The sequence below is a fragment of the Mirounga angustirostris genome, unplaced genomic scaffold, assembly GCF_029215605.1.
Source record: "Mirounga angustirostris isolate CCGP_5_RB_7025 unplaced genomic scaffold, mMirAng1.0.hap1 SCAF_12, whole genome shotgun sequence".
Lineage (NCBI taxonomy): Eukaryota > Metazoa > Chordata > Mammalia > Carnivora > Phocidae > Mirounga > Mirounga angustirostris.
Window position 1 is genome coordinate 59,334,426 of NW_026991720.1, and position 24,752 is coordinate 59,359,177.

Consider the following 24,752-nt stretch of genomic DNA (forward strand, 5'->3'; position numbering starts at 1 on the left):
AGGTGTGAATTCTTGTAACTTCCTCTCATGTTACCTAAAGCTTGTCAACTTCTAGACATGTTCTTTCCTCTTCCTCTTCTGACTCAGGGTGAATATGTCCCTTTGACAGTTCCCTGTTGCATAATGCATAAACCGAAGCCCTTAACTTAGCACCTATAAACTGATTTGACTCCACAATTTGATCCCCCTTCCTTTGTCAGTCTTGCATTTGACTTTGACCTGCACACACAGGCACGAACACTGTCCCCTTCACCTGGATCTACTTTTCAATCATCAGACAAACCCCGAACTTTTCCATCTTTATACCTTTGCTTCTAATGTGCATTTGTTGGGGGTGTTCTTTCTCAGTGTATAACATATCCACTTCAGTATACACTTGAGGCTCAGCTCATGTCATGAATCCTCTTGCCACCTCCTAATCGAATTCATTTTACTCTTTCTCGTACCCTTGTGCTGTGTCTAACTTCCTACCCTAGCACGTACCACGTGTGTGTGTATTTCAACAGACAGATGCTCAGTAAATGATACTTAAATAGAATTGTATTGAAGTCAGTGGGTGCTTGAGAAGAGAAAAATAATGTGAATTATTTAGGACATGGAATAATACTAAATTCATTTACACTGCAACTTTTTTAAAAAAAGATTTTATTTATTTATTTGAGAGAGAGAGAGAGAGAGAGAACACAAGTGAGGAGGTGGAGCAGAGGGAAAGGGAGAAGAACACTCTCTGCTGAGCAGGGAACTCGATGCGGGACTCAATCCCAGGGCCCCGGGATCATGATCTGAGCTGAAGGCAGACCCTTAACTGAATGAGCCATCCAGGTGCCCCTATTCTGTGACTTTAAGATACATAGTGTTCACATTTGGAAAGGTGTTTATAAATTATTAATAATTTAAGTAGAATAATTTTTGTTAGCTTATATTTAATGAAAATGTATTACTGAAGAGAAATCAGTTGGAAAGTAACCAGGAAATAGATAATCTACCGATAATGAAGACTAACCTGTATGTTAAAGTCACTGCTATGTATAGTATTAATCATAGAACCATTGGATTTTAACACTGAAGAGATCCTAAAGATTAGGTAGTCAATTTCCCTATAGTGTAAATGAAAAAACTAAAGCCCAGAGAGACTGGTTATTAATTATAGCACTAGTTTATCCGGCTGTGACTAATACCCGCGACTTCTGCTTTACTGTAGAAGTGCTCTTTTTATTTTGAAAAGCTTCCTTTCCTGGGGCGCCTGGGTGGCTCAGTTGGTTAAGCGACTGCCTTCAGCTCAGGTCATGATCCTGGAGTCCCCGGATCGAGTCCCGCATCGGGCTCCCTGCTCGGCAGGGAGTCTGCTTCTCCCTCTGACCCTCCTCCCTCTCATGCTCTCTGTCTCTCATTCTCTCTCTCTCAAATAAAAAAAAAAAATATTGAAAAGCTTCCTTTCCTTATCTTTATTACCTTTTCTCTGAGGGAAAAAAGGAGAAAATATTGCTTCATTACATTAGATGTCACAAACTCCAAGCAGCTAACTTTTTTCACCTCTGCCCCGAGAGCTTATTAAGTAGGTCTTAAAATATATAGAACAGTAAAAAATTGTGAATTAAAAAATTCCAGCTTAAATGCCTTTAAAAAATATACTTTCTAATGCTTAATAACAAATTCCATATTAATATTTTTATTATCAATAATATGTTATGCCAAGTATTAAAAACACTGGAGTGTATTTAGTAGGGTGTTCAAGGAGAAAACACATTAAAAACTTGTGAATCTTTTGGAAGAGAAAAAATTCTGGATATAAAGAACGAACCTTATATTGCATAATATGCCTCTGCCCTGATCTTTTAACCAAATTCATGTGTGGGTGCATGATTGTTTCTATATAAAGGGAAATTACATGAATTTAAAAATAGAAAAAAAGTGGGTTAAACTAGCTTGTAACTTTGAAAAAGGTACCCACATTTGGAAGCTATCATGTTGACAGAGTAATTTTAATATTGGGCTTAAAATATTTTTGCACCCTAAAATGTATATCCTTATTATGTTAGTTTTAAAAATAAGAACTGTTTGTTCACTGTTTCACTTGACCTTGGAGCCTAAATTTATTTTTAAATTCCAAGAAGAAATAAACTTATAATAATATTTGAAGATAGGTTTAATTTTATCAATATTATTCAAATGTAGTTTTAAAAGGGAAAGATCCTATAGGCTTACCAAGACAATTATTTTCCCATGATGCTAATAACTGCCCTTTTTATTTCATTAGTTTCTCTATTTCTGTATAACTAATCAATTTCCAAATCCTCCACCATAAATTCTGGTCTGGAAATTTGTGTCCTTCATTTGTACTTTAATCTTTTAATTGTTAATAACTTTCTCCTTTATTTTACTTGTTTATTTACTTTCTCTCTTCCTAAAACCATTATTTTTGGATGTTGACACTCCCAAAACAGAAATTTGAATTATTTTTCTTTATTTTCCTATTTTCCAGCATTTCTGCTATATCTTTTTTTTTTGGACATCAGGGACATCTTCTACATCTGTGATCAGTTTTTGTTTTACTTTTTTTAAATTTTATTTTATTCTGTTATGTTAATCACCATACCTTACATCATTAGTTTTTGATGTAGTGTTCCATGATTCATTGTTTGCATATAACACCCAGTGCTCCATTCAATATGTGCCCTCTATAATACCCATCACCAGGCTAAACCATCCCCTCACCCTTCTCCCCTCTAGAACCCTCAGTTTGTTTCTCAGAGTCCGTAGTCTCTCATGGTTCGTCTCCCCTCTGATTCCCCCCCCTTCATTTTTCCCTTCCTACTATCTTCTTTCTTTTTTTTAACATATAATCTATTTTTTGTTTCAGAGGTACAGGTCTGTGATTCATCAGTCTTACACAATTCACAGCGCTCACCATAGCACATATCCTCCCCAGTGTCTATCACCCAGCCACCCCATGTCTGCCACCCCCCACCACTCCAGCAACCCTCAGTTTGTTTCCTGAGATTAAGAATTCCTCATATCAGTGAGATCATATGATACATGTCTTTCTCTGATTGATTTATGTCACTTAGCATAATACCCTCTAGTGCCATCCAAGTCGTTGCAAATGGCAAGATTTCTTTTTTTTTTTTTTTGATGGCTGCATAATATTCCATTGTATATATACACCACATCTTCTTTATCCATTCATCTGCCAGTGGACACCTTGGCTCTTTCCATAGTTTGGCTGTTGTGGACATTGCTGCTATAAACATCAGAGTGCATGTACCCCTTCAGATCACTACATTTGTATCTTTGGGGTAAATACCCAGTAGTGCAATTGCTTAGTCATATGGTAGCTCTATTTTCAACTTTTTGAGGCACCTCCATACTGTTTTCCAGAGTGGCTGCACCAGCTTGCATTCCCACCAACAGTGTAGGGGGTTCCCCTTTCTCCGCATCCCTGCCAACATCTGTTGTTTCCTGACTTGTTAATTTTAGCCATTCTGATTGGGGTGAGGTGGTATCTCACTGAGGTTTTGATTTGGATTTCCCTGATGCCGAGCGATGTTGAGCACTTTTTCATGTGTCTGTTGGCCATTTGGATGTCTCCTTTGGAAAAATGTCTGTTCATGTCTTCTGCCCATTTCTTGATTGGATCATTTGTTCTTTGGGTATTGAGTTTGATAAGTTCTTTATAGATTTTGGATACTAGCCTTTTATCTGATATGTCATTTGCAAATATCTTCTCCCATTCTGTTGGTTGTCTTTTGGTTTTGTTGACTGTTTCCTTTGCTGTGCAAAAGCTTTTTATCTTGATGAAGTCCCAATAGTTCATTTTGCCCTTGCTTCCCTTGCCTTTGGCGATGTTTCTAGGAAGAAGTTGCTGCAGCTGAGGTCGAAGAGGTTGCTGCCTGTGTTCTCCTCTAGGATTTTGATGGACTCCTGTCTCACATTGAGGTCTTTCAACCATTTTGAGTCTATTTTTGTGTGTGGTGTAAGGAAATGGTCCAGTTTCATTCTTCTGCATGTGGCTGTCCAAATTTCCCAACACCATTTGTTGAAGAGACTGTCTTTTTTTTTTTTTTATTCTTATGTTAATCCCCATACATTACATCATTAGTTTTAGATGAAGTGTTCCATGATTCATTGTTTGTGCATAACAACCAGTGCTCCATGCAGAATGTGCCCTCCTCAATACCCACCACCAGGCTAACCCATCCTCCCACCCCCCTCCCCTCTAGAACCCTGTTTGTTTTTCAGAGTCCATCAGAAGAGACTGTCTTTTTTCCATTGGACATTCTTTCCTGCTTTGTCAAAGATTAGTTGATCATAGAGTTGAGGGTCCATTTCTGGGCTCTCTATTCTGTTCCATTGATCTATGTGTCTGTTTTTGTGCCAGTACCATACTGTCTTGATGATGACAGCTTTGTAATAGAGCTGGAAGTCCGGAATTGTGATGCCGCCAGCTTTGCTTTTCTTTTTCAACATTCCTCTGGCTATTCGCGGTCTTTTCTGGTTCCATACAAATTTTAGGATGATTTGTTCCATTTCTTTGAAAAAAGTGGATGGTATTTTGATGGGGATTGCATTGAATGTGTAGATTGCTCTAGGTAGCATTGACATCTTCACAATATTTGTTCTTCCAATCCATGAGCATGGAACGTTTTTCCATTTCTTTGTGTCTTCCTCAATTTCTTTCATGAGTATTTTATAGTTTTCTGAGTACAGATTCTTTGCCTCTTTGGTTAGATTTGTTCCTAGGTATCTTACAGTTTTGAGTGCAATTGTAAATGGGATCAACTCCTTAATTTCTCCTTCTTCTGTCTTGTTGTTGGTGTATAGGAATGCCACTGACTTCTGTGCATTGATTTTATATCCTGCCACTTTACTGAATTCCTGTATGAGTTCCAGCAGTTTTGGGGTGGAGTCTTTTGGGTTTTCCACATAAAGTATCATATCATCTACAAAGAGTGAGAGTTTGACTTCTTCTTTGCCGATTTGGATGCCTTTTATTTCTTTTTGTTGTCTAATCGCTGTGGCTAGGACTTCCAATACTATGTTGAATAGCAGTGGTGGATAGTGGACATCCCTGCCGTGTTCCTGACCTCAGGGGGAAAGCTCTCAGTTTTTCCCGATTGAGAATGATATTCGCTGTAGGTTTTTCATAGGTGGCTTTTATGATATTGAGGTATGTACCCTCTATCCCTATACTCTGAAGAATTTTAGTCAAGAGAGGATGTTGTACTACGTCAAATACTTTTTCTGCATCTATTGAGAGGATCATATGGTTCTTGTTCTTTCTTTTATTAAGGTATTGTATCACACTGATTGATTTGCGGATGTTGAACCAACCTTGCAGCCCAGGGATAAATCCCACTTGGTCGTGGTGAATAATCCTTTTAATGTACTGTTGTATCCTATTGGCTAATATTTTGGTGAGAATTTTTGCATCCATGTTCATCAGGGATATTGGTCTGTAATTCTCCTTTTTGATGGGGTCTTTGTCTGGTTTTGGGATCAAGGTAATGCTGGCCTCATAAAATGAGTTTGGAAGTTTTCCTTCCATTTCTGTTTTTTGGAACAGTTTCAGAAGAATAGGTATTAATTCTTCTTAAATGTTTGGTAGAATTCCCCTGGGAAGCCATCTGGCCCTGGGCTGTTGTTTGTTGGGAGATTTTTGATTACTGCTTCAATTTCCTTCGTGGTTGTAGGTCTGTTCAAGTTTTCTATTTCTTCCTGGTTCAGTTTTGGTAGTTGATAATTCTCTAGGAATGCATCCATTTCTTCCAGACTATCTAATTTGCTGGCATAGAGTTGCTCATAATATGTTCTTATAATTGTTTGTATTTCTTTGGTGTTGGTTGTGATCTCTCCTCTTTCATTCATGATTTTATTTATTTGGGTCCTTTCTCTTTTCTTTTTGATAAGTCTGGCCAGGGGTTTATCAATCTTATGAATTCTTTCAAAGAACCAGCTCCTAGCTTTGTTGATCTGTACTACTGTTCTTTTGGTTTCTGGTATACTGATTTCTGCTCTGATCTTTATTATTTCTCTTCTCCTGCTGGGTTTAGGCTTTATTTGCTGTTTTTTCTCCAGCTCCTTTAGGTGTAGGGTTTGGTTGTGTATTTGAGACCTTTCTTGTTTCTTGAGAAAGGCTTGTATTGCTATATACTTTCCTCTTAGGACTGCCTTTGCTGCATCCCAAAGATTTTGAATAGTTGTGTTTTCATTTTCATTGGTTTCCATGAATTTTTTTAATTCTTCTTTAATTTCCTGGTTGACCCATTCATTCTTCAGTAGGATGCTCTTTAGCCTCCATGTATTTGAGTTCTTTCCGGCTTTCCTCTTGTGATTGAGTTCTAGTTTCAAAGCATTGTGGTCTGAAAATAGGCAGGGAATGATCCCAATCTTTTGGTACCGGTTGAGACCTGATTTATGACCTAGGATGTGATCTATTCTGGAGAATGTTCCATGGGCACTAGAGAAGAATGTGTATTCTGTTCTTTGGGATGGAATGTTCTGAATATATCAGTGAAGTCCATTTGGTCCAGTGTGTCATTTAAAGTCTTTATTTCCTTGTTGATCTTTTGCTTAGATGATCTGTCCATTTCAGTGAGGGGGGTGTTAAAGTCCCCTACTATTATTGTATTGTTGTCGATGTGTTTCTTTGCTTTTGTTATTAACTGGCTTATATAATTGGCTGCTTCCATGTTAGGGGCATAGATATTTACAATGTTAGATCTTCTTGTTGGATAGACCCTTTAAGTACGATATAATGTCCTTCCTCATCTCTTATTATAGTCTTTAGTTTAAAGTTTAATTTGTCTGATAGAAGGATTGCCACCCTAGCTTTCTTTTGGTGTCCATTAGCATGGTAAATGGTTTTCCACCCCCTCACTTTCAATCTGGAGGTGTCTTTGGGTCTAAAATGAGTCTCTTACAGACAGCATATCAATGGGTCTTGTTTTTTTATCCAATCTGATAGCCTGTGTCTTTTGATTGGGGCATTTAGCCCATTTACATCCAGGGTAACTATTGAAAGATAGGAATTTAGTGCCATTGTATTGCCTGAAGGTGACTGTTACTATATGTTGTCTCTGTTCCTTTCTTTTTTAAAGATTTTTTTTTTTTTATTTATTTGAGACAGAGAGAACAAGAGAGAGAGAGCACATGAAAGGGGGGAGGGTCAGAGGGAGAAGCAGGTTCCTTGCTGAGCAGGGAGCCCAATGTGGGACTCGATCCTGGGACTCCAGGATCATGACCTGAGCCGAAGGCAGTCGCTTAACCAACTGAGCCACCCAGGCGCCCCTCTCTGTTCCTTTCTTGTCTATGTTACTTTTAGGCTCTTTCTTTGCTTAGAGGACCCCTTTCAATATTTTTTGTAGGGCTGGTTTTGTGTTTGCAAATTCCTTTAGTTTTTGTTTGTCCTGGAAGGCTTTTATCTCTCCTTCTATTTTCAATGACAGCCTAGCTGGATATAGTATCTTGGCTGCATGTTTTTCTTGTTTAGTGCTCTAACTATATCATGCCAGTCCTTTCTGGCCTGCCAGGTCTCTGTGGATAGGTCTGTTGCCAGTGTAATGCTTCTATCATTTTAGGTTACAGACCTCTTGGCCCGAGCTGCTTTCAGAGTTTTCTCTTTGTCTCTGAGACTCGTAAGTTTTACTATTAGATGTCGGGGTGTTGACCTATATTTGTTGATTTTGAGGGGGGTTCTCTGTGCCTCCTGGATTTTGATGCCTGTTTGCTTCCCCAAATTAGGGAAATTCTCTGTTATAATTTGCTCCAATAGACCTGCCCCTCTCTCTCTTTCTTCTTCTTCTGGGATCCCAATTATTCTAATACTGTTTCATCTTATGGTATCATTTATCTCTGAATGCTGCCCTCGTGATCCAGTAGTTGTTTATCTCTCTTTTTCTAAGCTTCTTTATTCTCCACCATTTGGACTTCTATATCACTAATTCTCTCTTCTGCCTCATTTGTCCTAGCAGTAGATCCTTCATTTTTTATTGCACCTCATTAATAGCCTTTTTGATTTCGACTTGGTTAGATTTTAGTTCTTTTATTTCTCCAGAAAGGGTTTCTCTAGTATCTTCCATGCTTTTCTCAAGCCCAGCTAGTATTTCTATGACCGTCATTCTGAACTCTAGTACCGACATCTTACTAATGTCCGTATTGATTAGGTCCCTGGCAGTTGGTACTGCCTCTTGTTCTTTTTTTTGAGGTGATTTTTTCCATCTTGTCATTTTGTCCAGAGGAGAACAGATGAATGAGAGAACAAAATGCTAACAGGGTAACAATGACCCCAGAAAAATATACACTAAGCACTTCAGAAGAAACCTGACACCAGGAGAAAAGAAAGGGAAAGAAAGAAAAAAGAAAAAAAAGAAAGAAAAGAGAAAAAAAAAGAATATGATTAAATATGATCAGGCTGGTGAATAGATCAGTGCCACACACTAGATTTGGGGCGTGTTTTGGTCTGTTAGAAGGAACTGCCTTCCAAAATTTTAAAGAAAGAAAAACTTATATATGTACAAAAATAAGGGTAAATACGACAAAGGGATAGAATATGAATGTAAAGATGAATATTATAAAAGATTTTATGAAAGGAATTGGTAAGATTAGAAGTTGGTTGGAAAACTAAGGAAGAGTAATTAAAAAAAAAAAAGGGAGAGAATGTGATCAGGCGGGAGAGTAGAACAAAGGCATACACTAGAGATTTAGGGTATATTTTGGTGTGTTCAAAGAAACTGTATCCCAAAATTTTAAAGAGAGAACAACTTATATATATACCAAAAATAAGGTTAACTACTATGAAGGGATAGAATATGACTCTAAAATTGAAAAATAAAAATGTTTTTTAAAAAAGGTATTGATAAGATGTTGGTTGAAAAAGGTAAAAAGAAAACTTCAAAAAAAAAAAAGTTAAAAAAAATTAACTTTGAAAGACTAAAGAATCAGGGGGTGAAAAAAGCCATGAATTCTATGTGCTGTATTCCCCTAGTACTGGAGTTCTGCCGCTCTCATTGATCGGTAAACTTGGTCTTGGCTGGCTGTTCTCCCTGATCTTCTTGTGGGGGGGGGGCTGTTGCTGTGGTTCCCAATGTCTTTGCCAGAGGCAGAATTGCCCCGCCCTTGCCCGTCCGGGCTAAGTAATCTGCTTGGGTTTGCTCTCGGGAGCTTTTGTTCCCTGTAAGCTTTCCGTACAGCTTTGGAGGATGGGAGTGAAAATGGCGGCCTCCCAACCTCCACCCCAGAGGAGCCGAGAACTTGGGGCCCGCTCCTCAGTGAGCCCCCAGAGAAAAGCAGTCAGTCACTCCCGTCTCCCCAGTCTCTGGCCACACTCCGTGCTCACCCGGCCTGTGACCGAGCATCTCTATCTCTGGCACACGACCCCGTGTGGAGTCTCCAAACCCAGCAGATCCCTGTGGTGCGCTCCCGCACCGCTCCTCCCTGGGGAGTAGGGGGAGTCTCCCTGTATCTGCCGCTTGTTGGGTCCCTGCTTCCAGAAAGTGGTCACTTTTTTGTTCGGACAGTTGCTGCTATTCTTTTCTTCGATATCCTGTTGAGTTCGTAGGTGTTCAGAATGGTTTCATCTCTGTGTAGCTGAATTCCTAGGATCAGCCGAAATTTACGTCTCCTACCTCTCTGCCATCTTGCTCCTGTTTTACTTTTTCTGTCATGCTTTTAACTTCACAGAGGATTCATTTTGTTCTCAGAATGATTCTTATATGCTCCTCTTTTTGCTTTGTGGATTGCAGCTTTCCCCTTACAAGGTTTTATTCTGCCTCCTTGCTTTGTTGTTACTGTTTTCCCAAATTACTTGTTTTGGAAGGACTCCTGGGTGTGGTGCATAAGTGGGTGTGTGGGTGAGGTTTAAGTGTGACTCACTGGAGATAAGGAAGAGGATTTATACTCTCAGTATTCACTGTTTAGACTTTCACATAAATACCTTGTTTTGGGGATAGTACCCCTACCATCAGATGTCCTGAGCATCCTGAGCTCAGCATTCCCTTAGTTTGAGTGCTATTCAGCCCCAGCGTCTAGTCTTCTGTTGGGGCAGGGAGCTGGCATACTGTCAGGTAGAAGGTGTGAAGGGTGGTATTTGAGGGTCTGACTTCTTTCTGTGAAGACTATCACTTCGTTTTCTATCTCATCACCCTTTCTGTGTAAATCTTTGCTTTTTTACTACCAGCTCACGTTTATATTTCTCTGGTTTCTAGGTCAATCAGCATGTGTTTCCCAGCTTCTTAAATTCGATAGTTCTTTTTTCCTCTCGCATCTTCTTTGTGCTTTTTGATTTATGCCTATTTCATACTGTATTTTTACTATAGTGGCACTTCAGTAGAAAGCCAAGGTAGAGAGGTGTGTTCAGTACTCCCTATTTTGCATGACCCCACTATGATTTTAAATTAGGAAAATAGACTTATCTCTGAAAATCAAAATCCTAGAATGTCTCTCTCTTATTCGGGACCAAAGGAAACTTTGATTTTTTATTTTGACTTGGTCAGATTTAGAGTACATTATATTTAGCACTCAATATAGGTAGCAGTTTTTCTTATTGCTATTCTGATTGACTAGAACTTAAATTTCTCCAACTTTTTCTTTGATGAATTAGACAGAATTCATAGACAACCATTAACCCCTGTTAATGTGTTTAGAAATTATTTAAAAGATGTCAAGACTCTACTGTAGACAATAATGAACAATGTGTTTTAAAACCAACATCCCTACTGGGAACAACTAGAAAATTTGTATATACTATTTTTTTTTTTAAACTGGTTGAAAGCTTCAGGGAATTGTCAAGGCATATTGGATTTGTGGGTCAAATTTCTGGGAGAGACCCTGGCTTTTGCCACTATTTTTAAATGGCAAATTCTTAAACAACCAAGGCTGAGAAGCTAAGCAGTTTGAGGAGACTGGTCTTGAGGGAAAATAAAAAACAAAAAACAAAAACTTGAGTTCCAGAAATAGATATGTTGTTGTCTCTGGTTTAAAGTTTTATTTTATTGGCAATGTTGAGCACTTTATTTTGACTGGCCATTCCTGTATCTTCCATTTTTGAATTATCTGTTCAATTTTTTGCCTCTTTTTTATTTGGGTTGTTTGTTATTTTATTACTGAGTTATAGGGTTTGTTCATATATTCAAGAAATAAGCCCTTTGTCAGATATATGTGTTCTGAAAAGTTCTCAAGTCTGTGGCTGTTTTTTTTTTTCTTCTCTATTCTTTCTTCATCTTTTTTTTTTCTTTCACTTATTTCTTTGTTTGTTTGTTTATTTATTTTATTTTGTATGAGTAGAAGTTCTAAACCTGATGAACCTTAATTTACCCTTTTTTTTTTTTTTTTTTAATCATTGGTGGTTCATGTTGGCTTACCTTAAGGTTGTGAAGATATCTTCCTATATTTTCTTCTAGCAGCTTTATAGTTTACTTTAATGTTAAAATTAAAGTTTCATTTTTTTCTTAAAAATAAAGTTTAGTTTAAACTTAAAATTTATTTTGACCTAATCTTTATGTTTGATGTGAAGTAAGTGCCCATGTTGAGTGCACAGAATCACTGGGGGAGACAATAGAACAGGTTAGTTTTAATCTTATTTTTAATATAGCTGGTTATTGGTTTTTATTTTTATGTTGCTTTATTTTTTTTAGAGGGGTTGGTGGGGCAGAGGGAGAGGGAGAGAATCTTAAGCAGGCTCAGTGCCTAGCATGGAGTTTGCCCCGGGGCTCTGTCTCACAACCCTGTGATCATGACCTGAGCTGAAATCAAGAGTCGGATGCTTAACTGACTGAGCCACCCAGGTGCTCCCCAGGTTATTGTTTTTTAAATGATATTGAGAAACACAGAGAATCATTAGGAGGGATAGAGAACCAGATTTGGAGGATGTTTCTCTAGGATCATTGATGAAATTAAGTGCTAAATTTTCCTGGGGAGAATCCCATTGCTGCCTCTCGGGGCATGAGCACGGCACCCTTCATTGCCAACACCCCTGACACATCCAGGACCCTGGTTGCTCTCTCTCCGACCACTGCTACTGCTGTTGCTCACATCACCAGGATGACTTTGAGTAGCCCCCTTTTTTCTTGGGTCACCAGCCTCTGATTGATCAACTGGGTTTTTCTTCTGATTGATGGAGCCTGGGTCATGTGCAAACTCTACCTCAAGTCAGGCCAGTAAAGACAAGGTATCTTGTGTTTCATCTGTTTCTGTGTTTTGTAAAGTGTGGCTTTAAGAGCATAGGAAGAAGTTTCAGATGCTGCTGGAAATGAATGGCAGGTAACCCCACACAGAGTCCACTTGTGTATGTGTCTTTGAGCTCATGTTTCTGACAAGTCTTACCAAGAGGTATAGGGTTTCCATATATCTGATCACCTAAAAATGGTCAGGCAGTCATTTATTACAGTGAAGATTCATGGAGTCCCCAGTGGCCCTCCTTCTAAAATACAGCTAGGCGGGGCGCCTGGGTGGCTCAGTCGTTAAGTGTCTGCCTTCAGCTCAGGTCATGATCCCGGGGTCCTGGGATCAAGCCCCGCATCGGGCTCCCTGCTTGGCGGGAAGCCTGCTTCTCCCTCTCCCCCTCCCCCTGCTTGTGTTCCCTCTCTCGCTGTGTCTCTCTCTGTCAAATAAATAAATAAAATCTTTAAAAAAATGAAAATAATAAAATACAACTAGGCTTTTGTAAATACTTGCCTTGTTCGTGGTACTGAATCCATTCTTTGAGTGGTGGGTGAATTCTTGTCACTCACAAAGTGATGTTTCTATTTTCTGCTTTACTAGAAAACCTTGAAATGCTTAGGGTCCATGTTCAGGACTTTTCTTTCTGAATTTTTGCCATTTATTGAGTATATGAAAGACAGTAATCATTATGGTTTGCAAATAAAGATATTTAGGTCATTAACCAGCATAACATTATGTTCCTTAATTCAGTGGGTACACATTTTCCTCATACATTTTAGCATCTTTAAAATCTTTTTCCATTTTCCAATAAATAGAACATGATGATTAGATTGTAAGCATTTTTTCTCTATTAGTTGTATGCAGGCTGGTTATAGCATCTTATAAATAAATAATCATATCTTAGGTTGGTGAAATTATGATAATTATTTTAAATACAAAAATAATAATTAGTTAACAGATATATGATCAAGGTCATTGCCCAATTGTGCCTCATTGTTATCAATGTCTTTATTTAATATTAAAGACCCCAGACATCAAGATTCTCCCAGAAATTATACAAACCCAACAAAAACTCTCACTTCCACTCCTCTGTTTTAACAGCTGTGTCATTCTCTGTTTATCTCAAAATGGCACCTGCAGCCCCTTCTGGAGACTCCGGGTGGTGTGTGAACTTATGAGGGAGTCCTCTGGCCTGAGAGGCCCTCTGTCCTCCTGCTTTCCTGTGCTCACTACCACAGAGACAACACTCTCCTTTTCCTTACTTCTTTAGTTCAAAGAGTGGTTACCTCTGAAAGTACATCTCAGATTGCAACACATACACCATTATAACCGTGATAGTAATGCATTTTGTGTCTTGTTGTCCTGCATCAGAAAAATTCACCTATTTTGTACTAATCCTTTCCCATGCTGCTTAGCGATCAATCAAAACAACGGCTTATATTTGTGTAGTGACCTATAGCTTTTGCTATGCATTTGTGTGTATCACCTCACTTAACTTTTCCGACAAGTGTGTCTTATGACAGGGTGGTTATTCTCATTTGACAGATAAGAAAACGGTGTTGGACTATGCTCATGTACTAGTGGATCGCAGATTCCAAATTTGGTTTACAGAACTCCGAATCAGTTTGTTTTTTCTTACTCACTCTGCCCTTTAATATCTGGACTCCGAATATCTAAAATTCCTTCTTTTATTTTTGTGTTTTCATTTAATGATCTTATAATTAAAAAATTGAGCAAACAATGGTACCTTTTAGTGTTTTCTACATATATAACAAAACTTGTTTGACCTTATATCTGATATTTAGTATTTTTATTAACAGACTAATTCATTCTCAAATTAACTTGAGAAATGATCCTACAAATCGATGTCTTTGAATAGGAAAGGATTGAAAATTTGCTTTCAATGGAAAGGAAATTTTATTTTACTTTTTTAAAAATTTTATTTATTTATTTGACAGAGAGAGACACAGCGAGAGAGGGAACACAAGCGGGGGTGGGTGGGAGAGGGAGAAGCAGGCTTCCCGCCAAGCAGGGAGCCCAATGCGGAGCTAGATCCCAGGACACTGGGATCATGACCTGAGCCAAAGACAGATGCTTAATGACTGAGCCACCCAGGCGCCCCTCAATAGAAAGGGAATTTTTACTAACATTGATCTTACTCTCCTCTAATTTTTTTTCAACACCTCTTTTATTTCTAGTTATGTTTCGCCTCTATGACACAGATGGGAATGGCTTCCTGGACAGCTCGGTAATTTTTTTCTTTAAATTTTCTGTGAAAATTTCAAAGTAGTTTGTTCTGAAAAATGCAATGAATAAATTTATAGCTATTACCACAGAAGACACACTGAATATAATTTCCATGCACTCACACAGCATTTTGATCATCTGACTTTTTGAAAGAGAGTGATCTGAAAAAAAAAATAAAAATAAAAGTGTTAGGATTTCAATTGTTCTGTTGAATAATTTTGCTAGAAAAAAGTGACTTTTTATGCATGGAAAGATAAAAAAGACCCCAGCTCCTTTGAATAATACATGAGAAAGTTGAGATCATTGATCTAGAAAGAAAAAAAAAAAAATTGAGCTTTGACACTAAGAAAAACAAGAATACCAGTAGAATTGAAAGGAATTATAAAGTCAATTTAATCATTTTATCATTTTTGCACATTTTAAAAGTCTTTTAGTCATATATGCTGTTAAAATACATATACTTACAAATTACTTTAACAAACTTCCCTTTTTAAAATGTCTCATCCAATTTAAATACAACTTGTACTCTTATCATTTAGTCATAAAAAGCAATAGGAGAAAAATTCCATCTCTATATGATTGAACTAAAAGGAATAATTAAATGTTTATTGTATTTGTAACATACACAAATCATTGATAGTTTTCAGAGGAGTAGTTAGACTCTTAGTTTTACTGCACAAATCAGTGCTTCGAACATAAATCCATTTCAGGTTCCATACAATAATGCATTTTATATTTGCCAGTGACATATTTTTCATATATTATTAATTCTTCTATAAAGAAAATAGAAGAATCTCAAAAAAAAATAAGTGTCAGGTTATGGAAATCTTGGAGTACACAGGTACATTAAATAACAAATGTTTTGATATTTTTAAATTGATTAAAATGAACATTACTTCTGATAGTGAATTTCTCTCTACAGCTCCCTTTAGCAGAGTTCAAACAGAATTCTACAAGCAGAGCAATGAAGTTGGATACATATTTATGTAATGCTGAGTAGGATAATGGCACATTAGCTTCTCCAGAGAGAGATAAAAATATATAATTCCTACTTTAGGAAATGACCACCAATCTAAATTGATGCTGTGATTGTGGGATTCCTTATGTTTAAGTCTCTCCAATTTTTCAAACGCTATCATTTTTAAGTGCTTAGTAGTGTCCAGTTATCCATTTAGGAATATTAAGCTACAGGATGCATTTGCTCATTTTCTGGTGGCATTTCACAGCGAGGAGTTTAGACTTTTCTAGATATTTCCATATGCTTATTGTCGCACTTCTGTCCATACTACTGCAAATTGTATTTAAATGCAAATTTGTTTTATTTAGTGTTTCTTTTTAATTAAATTAAAGGATGTTTCCTTACTAGGCTCTTAGCCATGGGTTGGCAGCTGATTTGAAAATTCAGTCAAATGCTTCTTTTGGTCTCTGGCCATTTTTTATTGTTGTTAACATATAATACATTGCATTATTTATCACTATCATCTAATATTAAACAATAAGTTGGAGATAAGTTGATTTATGATTAAACTAGTCTATTTTGTAATTAAAGGCCTGAATTTTATTTCTATGGTTTTCCCCAGACAACTTACCACTTCATTTTATTTTCTTCATTATCAGGTTGAAATTGCACGTTCTGATGTCCTTAATCTTGGAAATTTTAAAGGTGTAACACTTCACATATTGGAGGCCAAACAGAGGAAAATTGATATTTTGAAAAATGACCACTATGTGTAATAATACTAGTGAATATTTATTGATCCCTTGCAGTATGCCAGGTGGCATAAATGTATTTCATATCATAGCATGCTTACTCTTTGCAGCAACTCTATGCACTAGTTAAGATTAGAATACTCATTTTACGGATGAGAAAGCTGAGTCTTGGGTCAAATGACTTATCTAAATATCGCATGCCTGCATAAAAAGGGTTTCTGTTCCTAAAAACATGTCCAGGGACTTTTACCACTCCAAACCATCGAGGCATAAACAGGCAAAGATAGAGTAACACACACATACACAATTCTAACCTATAATTCCAAGATATTTTAGTTTAAATTTTTTCTTAACTGTAATAAGTAAATTTATATTTATTTATATTTATATATTTGTATTTTTTATATTTGTATTTATATTTGTATTTATATTTGTATTTTTTTCTGGGGCAATCTGTGTTACCTAAACATTTTCATGATTACATTTTTTCTGGAGAGAGGAATGGAGCTTTCATCAGTTTCTCAGATGGATCAATTGTCCCCCAAAAGACAACCTCTTTTACTACATTTCCTTCTTCACTCTATGAATATCAACTACATATATTACATCAGAGATTTGAGTGGAATAATCTTTGATTAATATGCTTTCAAACCTTATCCTTTTATACTTCTTATATTTTAAATTATTATACTGTTAAGACACCACATTTAATTATCTCAGTGACTATATTTAAAGTTACTAGCATTTACGAAGTATATTTAATCTTTTCTGGAGATAGGGAAAAATTAAAGTATTAAATAAATAGGTATGAGCAAATGTTTTAATTTATTTGGTCAAGGCATATGTATTAACTAACCGTTCTTCAAAGAGTTGACACTTGAGCCCAATAATATGAAAATGCTAACTAAAATTCTATTTCCTCATAAAATAAACTCTACATGTACTTAGCCTCCAAACCTTGACCCTGAACACGCCTCTCGCAGAGCAAATTATACCAGTTAATGGCTGGAACAGTCGATATACGTTCTCAGTGTATCAGAATGAAAATAAACCTCTCAGTTGCCCTCAAACGCTTCCTTCCATCCTTCCACACCTGTTTCTAAGCCAAAGGGTCAGGACACTCGGTGACTTAAATGTCACAGCTTGTGAAAATATGCCTGCTCCTGCTTCAATCAGATCTTCCTTTCTAAAGATAGCTTTTCTTCCTTAAAAAAAATATCTGCTCTGGAAGAAAAGCTTTTTTTGTGTAGTTGTGCCCTCTTCTGGTGAAGATTTCTAGACCAAGTACAAAATAAATTTATATTCAAGTGCTTCTTTTATGTATAGTTAATCAGACTGTTGAAAGGATATATTATATATATATAAATTAATGTATATGTATAAATTATATATAATACATAAATTAATCGTGTAACTTTTAGTTTTTGAACTGCACGTTAAACAAAACAATTCTTATAAGTCAAAGTTTGAAAAACAAAGACCCTGTATTCATGTTTTCTCCCTTTTCTCTGTCTCTGTCTCTGTCTCTGTCTCTGTCTCTGTCCTCTCCAGGAGCTAGAAAATATCATCAGTCAGATGATGCATGTCGCAGAATACCTTGAATGGGATGTCACTGAACTTAATCCAGTAAGTATATGGACAATTTAACTGTTGGCTACATTCTAGAAGGCCCATTTCTCTTTTCTCTTTTTTGGAACCTTAATATACTACTGACATTTGATACTTTCTTTTGATAACCCAAAGTTACTATTTCTATTCAGTAGCGAAAGTGGATTCTGAACAAGAAAAGGTATACGTGGTGTTCTGAAGCTCTTAGCAGTAACTTTTGCTTTTCTTCTTCATGGAAATTAATTTGAATGGCAATCTCAGATGTCTTTAGGTAAGCAGGAGCTGCTGGTGGATACTGCCAAGGTTATGCCATGCAATAAAACAGTCAGAACTAATGTATGTTATTCATGATCTCTGTATTTTCCTTTTATGGAAATAGCTAAATATTCATTCTAAAAGAAGATGAAGTCGCTTAAGATGATGACAGTTGACTGTATACAGTGCACTGTGTTAGTTCCTGTATATGTGTTACTCAATGCTTGCAACCCTGAGGTAGATCCTACTATTTTATTCATTTTACAGATAAGGGAATTGGGACCCTAGCATGTTCAGGAAACTTCCCATAGCTCTTCAGCTAGTTAAAGATAGAGCTAGGAAGTTGTAATAATTTGTTTAAAGAAATGGTATCGAAGGAGGCTTTTAAGAACCTACAACCTCTTATTTTTAATAGATTTACACCAAATACAACATTATTCAAATGTATATTAAAACATACTTGATTGGGAACTTTGACTTTTGCCACAAGTAATATTTTGGAGAGAGCTGATAAGTACGTTATTGACTAGTTTATTCTTGAAACCAACTAAGTTGAGCACATCGTAAGTGAATTAAGCATATACAAATCAATTTTATTTAAATGGCTTACATTTTATAAGAATCTTAAAAGCCTGTGACAGCGGGATAGTGGCAAGATTAGAGAAGGGAGCTGTGGTAGCATTTCCTTTGCTGCGGAGACTAGTGCCTGTAAAGTACCACAAAGTTATATGCAGGTATATGCAGGAGGGGCACCATTCTTCCTGGGATTGGGGTTTTCCAAGTTTTAACTCAACTGGTTTTTCTTTTGGGAGGATGTCGAAATACACCATGCTGTGCGCATAATGCAAGGCAGATATCGTTCACAAAGTTGCAGTTTGTATATGGAATAATAAATAATAGTGGTAACTTGTATTTGATTCTAAGAATCCTGCTTGATTCATCTTAATACTATTTTCCCTGAAATCAAGGGACTTCTTTTCAGTTCTGTTGCCCTTTTTGGTTATGTTCTTCTAAACCAGCTTTCTCCATCCTACTCACCTCAATACCCGTGAATATTGTACATCTTTCAGTCAAGTCTCTTGTCCTGACTGGAGTGATGGAAGGAAGGAAGATGTTTTTCTATCGGTTTTCAAAACAGAAGGGGGCAGGCACCGCAGCTTCCCCACAAAAAATAGTGGGGGCGTGCTATACTCTTGAGGAAAAGGGGGATCTGGATGATTTGAAGAAGGGAACAGTTGGTGGCTAGGCAGTCTAATTATGACAAATACCTACTGGAAAATACAAATAATAAACTATATCGCATTATTTGTCATTTGTGGAGCACATTGATAAATCTGCTACTTCTACAAGTAGTATAAATAGTAGAAAGTGAAGATGAAGAGATTTACGTTGGGTAGTATGTTTGCTGTCCTAGTGACTACCTCATCCTGCCTAATGATTCAACAACTCTGCCCATTTTAAGCCAGTGCATGCATTTGTACACGTTGTCAGAGCCTTGATACATTTGCATATATGAATAAAGATAATTGAACGTTTGAGGTCCATGGCAGTTAATAGGGAAGATTGAGACATCCTTGGAAGAGGTTTTTAAAAAATGAACCCATGCTCTCACATGAGATTTATTAGGTACAAAATGAAAGCATCAACCATCTGAAACAGTGCTCTGTGTTCTAGTTCTCATTTATTCATTTCTCCTAGTTCATCAAAGTGTGTTCAAGGGGCAGGACATTTTAATAAGATCCTGTACCATTTTGCCAAGTTCTAAATCATATCCCCCGTTTTTCATTTTGAGAATAATAAAATAATTATTTCAGCACCATTTTGTTCCCAAAAGTCTCTTTTTCTCAATACCTATATTTAAATTTGTATGAAGGAAAATAACCTCATTTTCAAAAACTTCATGAGGAAACACACCCATCCACGAAGTTCGAGTTTTTAGGCAAACAGCACTTCTATCAACATATCAAGTATTCCATTTATTGCACCTTTCAAATTTTGGTTCCAACGCTCTCTCTTTTTTTTTTTTTTTCCTCGAATTGATGAAGATTTCTGTATTAGATAAAGGGGTGAGTTACTTTCTTTGTTGGAATTCTAGCATGTTTGCCATTTTGGTGCTGTTGGATGAGAAGTGCTTCACCTTGTTTGAAACTCACATACAGTTTCTGCTCATATAACATAAAACACCTATATGACACTTACTATACATGCTACATGCTCTTTGAGGATCTTTATAGTATATTAACACATTTAACCCTCACAACAATCCTTTGGATTAAATACTGATATTACCACTATAAAAGTGAGAGATCAATGTATTACCAACAAACACTGTGGAGAACATTTTGGGACACTCTGTGCAAGTCATCTTTAAAAAGAAATCTAATCAGGCGCCTGGGTGGCTCAGTTGGTTAAGCGACTGCCTTCGGCTCAGGTCATGATCCTGGAGTCCCGGGATCGAGTCCCCCATCGGGCTCCCTGCTCGGCAGGGAGTCTGCTGCTCCCGCTCCCACTCCCCGTTTGTGTTCCCTCTCTCGCTGTGTCTTTCTCTGTCAAATAAATAAATAAAATCTTTAAAAAAAAAAAAAAAAGAAATCTAATCAAAAATGACTTGATGGTTTAACTTCTTGGCTTTATTAAGTTCTGATAGGCAATTAAAAGCAACTTAATTTCCCCACCCCTTATTACCACTTAGCAAAGAGTCATTTCAGCTCTTTGCCATGAAGTTAATTTGTTCAGACATTATCTGGCATACATATGAATTAAAAAAATCTAGAGAAAGCAATTAAAGACCACTTTCACCCTTAAATTAAAGATACTTTCTTGTTTTAGCTGTACCATTCAGTGGTAAAGTATTAAAAAGTTAAGCAATTATTTCTAAAAGTTGAATAGTATAAGAAGTGAGGTTCTAGAAATCATAACAAAGCCACTCTATCCTCAGTTATTGGATTGACATTGTACCAGGTTACCTAGGTATTTATCTCTACTGTGCACTTAGCTGCTAGTCAGTTTGTTATATTCAATTCAATTCAGTGCAATGCTTTGTTCTCTCTTATGAAATTTATTTTATTGATTCATAGCAAGTTTTCCTTCATCTCTTCTACTCCAGATCCTCCACGAAATGATGGAAGAAATTGACTATGATCATGATGGGACGGTCTCTCTGGAGGAATGGATCCAAGGAGGAATGACAACAATTCCACTTCTTGTGCTTCTGGGCTTGGAAAATGTAAGCATTTACACAAAGAGGGTGGCCTGGTGGTAAGTCAGTGGGGTTCTCTATTACACATTTTGATTATAAATTGATCTGGCCATTTTCTATCATTAAGCGTGTAGCGAGTGTCTGGACCTTTTAGTAAGTATGCCATAAGGCAATTTAATAGTAAGTCCTGTAGTCATCCTTGCCACAAACACATTGATTCATTTTAGGTGTTACCTTATTATTTAATACATAATTTCTCTCTTTTTTCTCTATTCAAGGTACAGTCTAGTTTAAAAAACTATTGACCTTCTCATCATTTTATTTACTGCAAGAAATGCCCTAAAATTATTTCATTCTCTGGTTCTTGGGGGGCTCCATCTCATTCCACAATCACCCTCCCCATGAAGAAAATCTGTTTTATTGATAACCAGTACTTGGAGAAGCCAATTATATATTGAGGTAGTTGAGAATATATAATATATAATATTATATATTGTGACATATATATATAATGTCATATACATGTATATATATATATATATATATAACATAAATTTTTCTTACATATCATCAGATCAGCCAGCCTTTCATTCTAAGCTTAGCAAAAGTTTTCTTGTATCATTGCCTCCAGTGGTAATTAAATAGTGCTTTGGGGGGAAAGAAATCAACCTAAGCTTAGAATGAGATAGGATAGCGACTTAGAATCCAAACCTTGCTACCCAGCCTTGATGTCAATTTCAGTAATCGTTAATTTCGAACTCAATGAGTCACTACTGAATTTTTGTATTTAGCATTAATAAACAAGAATTAACCATAACATGCATATAGTAAAATGTATACTTAGACTCAAAGAGCTTTACTGATAGAAAGCACGCATACAGTATTTAGAATTTTGAGCCGCAAGAACATAACGTCCACCACTTGGCTGCTGACTCCAAAACTTTGCATACTTCTTGTTACCAGAGATAACAGTTTTGCAGATTCAAGACTATACCACGGTTACTCAAGAGACCAGATTTTTAAAGCCCTCAAGAAATCTTACAGTCTGTGTTTGTAAAACATGTGAGAATATATACAAATATGTTTGTACATATTTGCATATGGGTTTGGGAATATATAAGTGGGCTTCAGGAAAGTAACTTTTGTCTCTTTTTCACCTGAATCTTCAAATTCTTTTCTATTCAGGTGAATCTTACCCTTCACGAGGCCCATAGGACTTTAGATATGGCCAGAGGAAGGCAGAGAAAATTACTAATAGATGATATACAAGATGTTATCCTTAAAGTAAACATTAAAACAAAGATAATATAGATCTTATTGTTAATACATATTTCTACATTTTGAAAATAAATGAAGCAGTATTTCCTTGTATCTGATGTTCTCATACTATACATAACCAGGTATCTTTTTGTAATAACCTATTGTATATCTCTATATTATAAATATTTGTTTAATTGTTTAATACACCTTCTGACAAAGTGTATGTAAGTCAATCAGGAGAAAACAAAAAGAAAATTTGTAAAATGTTAATATTTTAAGGTTTAGTGTATATTCTACACAGAAAAAGTTGTCAGATGCTAGTCAAGGAATTTCTGATAACAGTGCTCCTGAAGAGAATTTATATTTTTGAGGCTAAAATTGCGCTTATTCTAAATATTTGTGGAAATTTTAGTGTGAGAGAATGTGCAGGAATGAGTAAGTAAACCACTTGGTATTTGGGGTGCTGGACAGCAAAACACAGAAATGCAGACTTAGTCATCTATATTTAAAATAGCCAGAAAGATTTTGAAATGATGTTCATTTTTGGAAACTATTATTTAGAAATCCTTTGTAATTCAATTAATAAATATAGGTATTTTTAAAGTTATGAAAATAGCATGGGTAAATATAGTCCGCAGATCTATATGGATTTAATTAATTCAAACTCTTTTAAATAAACAGTACCTCATCAGTTTCTGGTGTAGCAGTAACTTTATTTCAACTGAATGAGAATTCTTTGTGATTAATTCCTGTCAGGTTAAGCATACCTAATTTACTTTATAACCCTATTCTTAAATTTATGGTTTGTGTTTTTAGTCATAGGAGATGTTTTTGGAGCTTAACAGGAAAAATCAATTTAGGGTTTCAAAGCAGTACCCAGTACTACGTTTCAAAACTGTGTTCCCAGTCAAGGCCACTAGATGGCAGGACAACATCGTTTAACATTCAATTTAAGTGGGAGATGGCATTTTTTTTTTTTTTCCGCTGTACGGAACAATTCAGAGAGTTAAATCCCTTTTCCTTCGCTTTTTTTAAAAAAGAGTAAGCCAATAATCTTTTGAATTGTCTTTTAATAAAATGTATAAGGCATGTAATTATGATCACAAAACAGCATTTATTTGTTAGAAACAGCTTTTTAATTCCAAGGCATGGAACGTGTTTTACAAAGCAGGAATGACACAATGACAACTGAGTGATGAGGGACTTTTTTTAGTAATTGAGATTTATTTCCTTTTCTGTAGGCAGTTAATGTGTTATGTTATTACCTATAGAGAATGTGATTCATGATGCCATTTCTCCAACCCTCCCCCTAACCCCCCCCACTTTTGCTAATCAAATTGGAAATCTAGCAGCTTTAGGTTGAATCCAACCATTTATTGTGCAGCCTGTCTTGTTATGTTGTCCTATATATTCTTGTCTTCTGTCAATTATGAGCTCAGGGAGTAGATTCTAATTGAGAGTGCATGTTAAATACCATGGTGTATTTGAAAGTGACTATGGTGTCCTAGCCAAATTACACAGATATGAACATTGCCTTGGGAGAGCAATCCTTACTTCTAATGCAAAGCAGAACAGTTGTGATTTCATTGTAGTTTATTTTTCTCTATCAACAGAATTTAAAAAGCTACTCTGTTTTGAATATTACCTGTTTGGGAACCAAAATCAGAAATGTAGTTTATCAGAACCTGACTCTCTATCTCTATCCTTTCTCTTATAAGAAGTCCATCAGACTTAGCGTACACAACATGAAATGGTACAGTCTCTTAGGTCTGAAGGAAAACTGAGAGTTTGGGTGGCACTTATGAATTTGATTACACCCAAGGCATAGTCATTTATACAGGAGACTTACTCATTCTTTTTTTTTTTTTTTTAAAGATTTTATTTATTTATTTGAGACAGAGAGAATGAGAGAGAGAGCACATGAGAGGGGGGAGGGTCAGGGGGAGATCGATCCAGGGACTCCAGGATCATGACCTGAGCTGAAGGCAGTCGCTTAACCAACTGAGCCGCCCAGAGACTTACTCATTCTTCCTTTAGCGTTTACCTCACGGAAGAATTTTACAAATTCAATTTTGAATGAAAATATTTTATTTGAAATTAACTGCATCTAACAATAAACTCTGCTGTAGTGATTAGCAAACTTTGTCTGTAAGGGAACAGATAGTAAATAATTTAGGCTTTGTGGACTGTAAGGTCTCTTTTGCAAATGCCCAATTCCTCCATTACGGCTGGCGTAAAAGCAATCACAGACACTAGGTAAAGGAAAGAGCAAGGCCATGGTCCAATAAAACTTTATTTACAAAAATAGTTTGCCAGT

At 36.4% G+C, this 24,752-nt stretch overlaps 1 protein-coding gene across 3 annotated transcripts in view; it reads left to right on the forward strand.

The window, feature by feature from the left end:
• The window catches only part of DGKB (diacylglycerol kinase beta), a 725,959-nt gene that overhangs the window by 179,360 nt on the left and 521,847 nt on the right, over positions 1 to 24,752 (forward strand). For all 3 annotated transcript variants that reach the window (XM_054505270.2, XM_064575197.1, XM_064575198.1), the window contains 3 exons: positions 14,355 to 14,404; positions 17,665 to 17,739; positions 21,083 to 21,202. In XM_054505270.2, the coding sequence (XP_054361245.1) occupies positions 14,355 to 14,404; positions 17,665 to 17,739; positions 21,083 to 21,202 (245 nt within the window). The remainder of the gene's footprint in view (positions 1 to 14,354; positions 14,405 to 17,664; positions 17,740 to 21,082; positions 21,203 to 24,752) is intronic.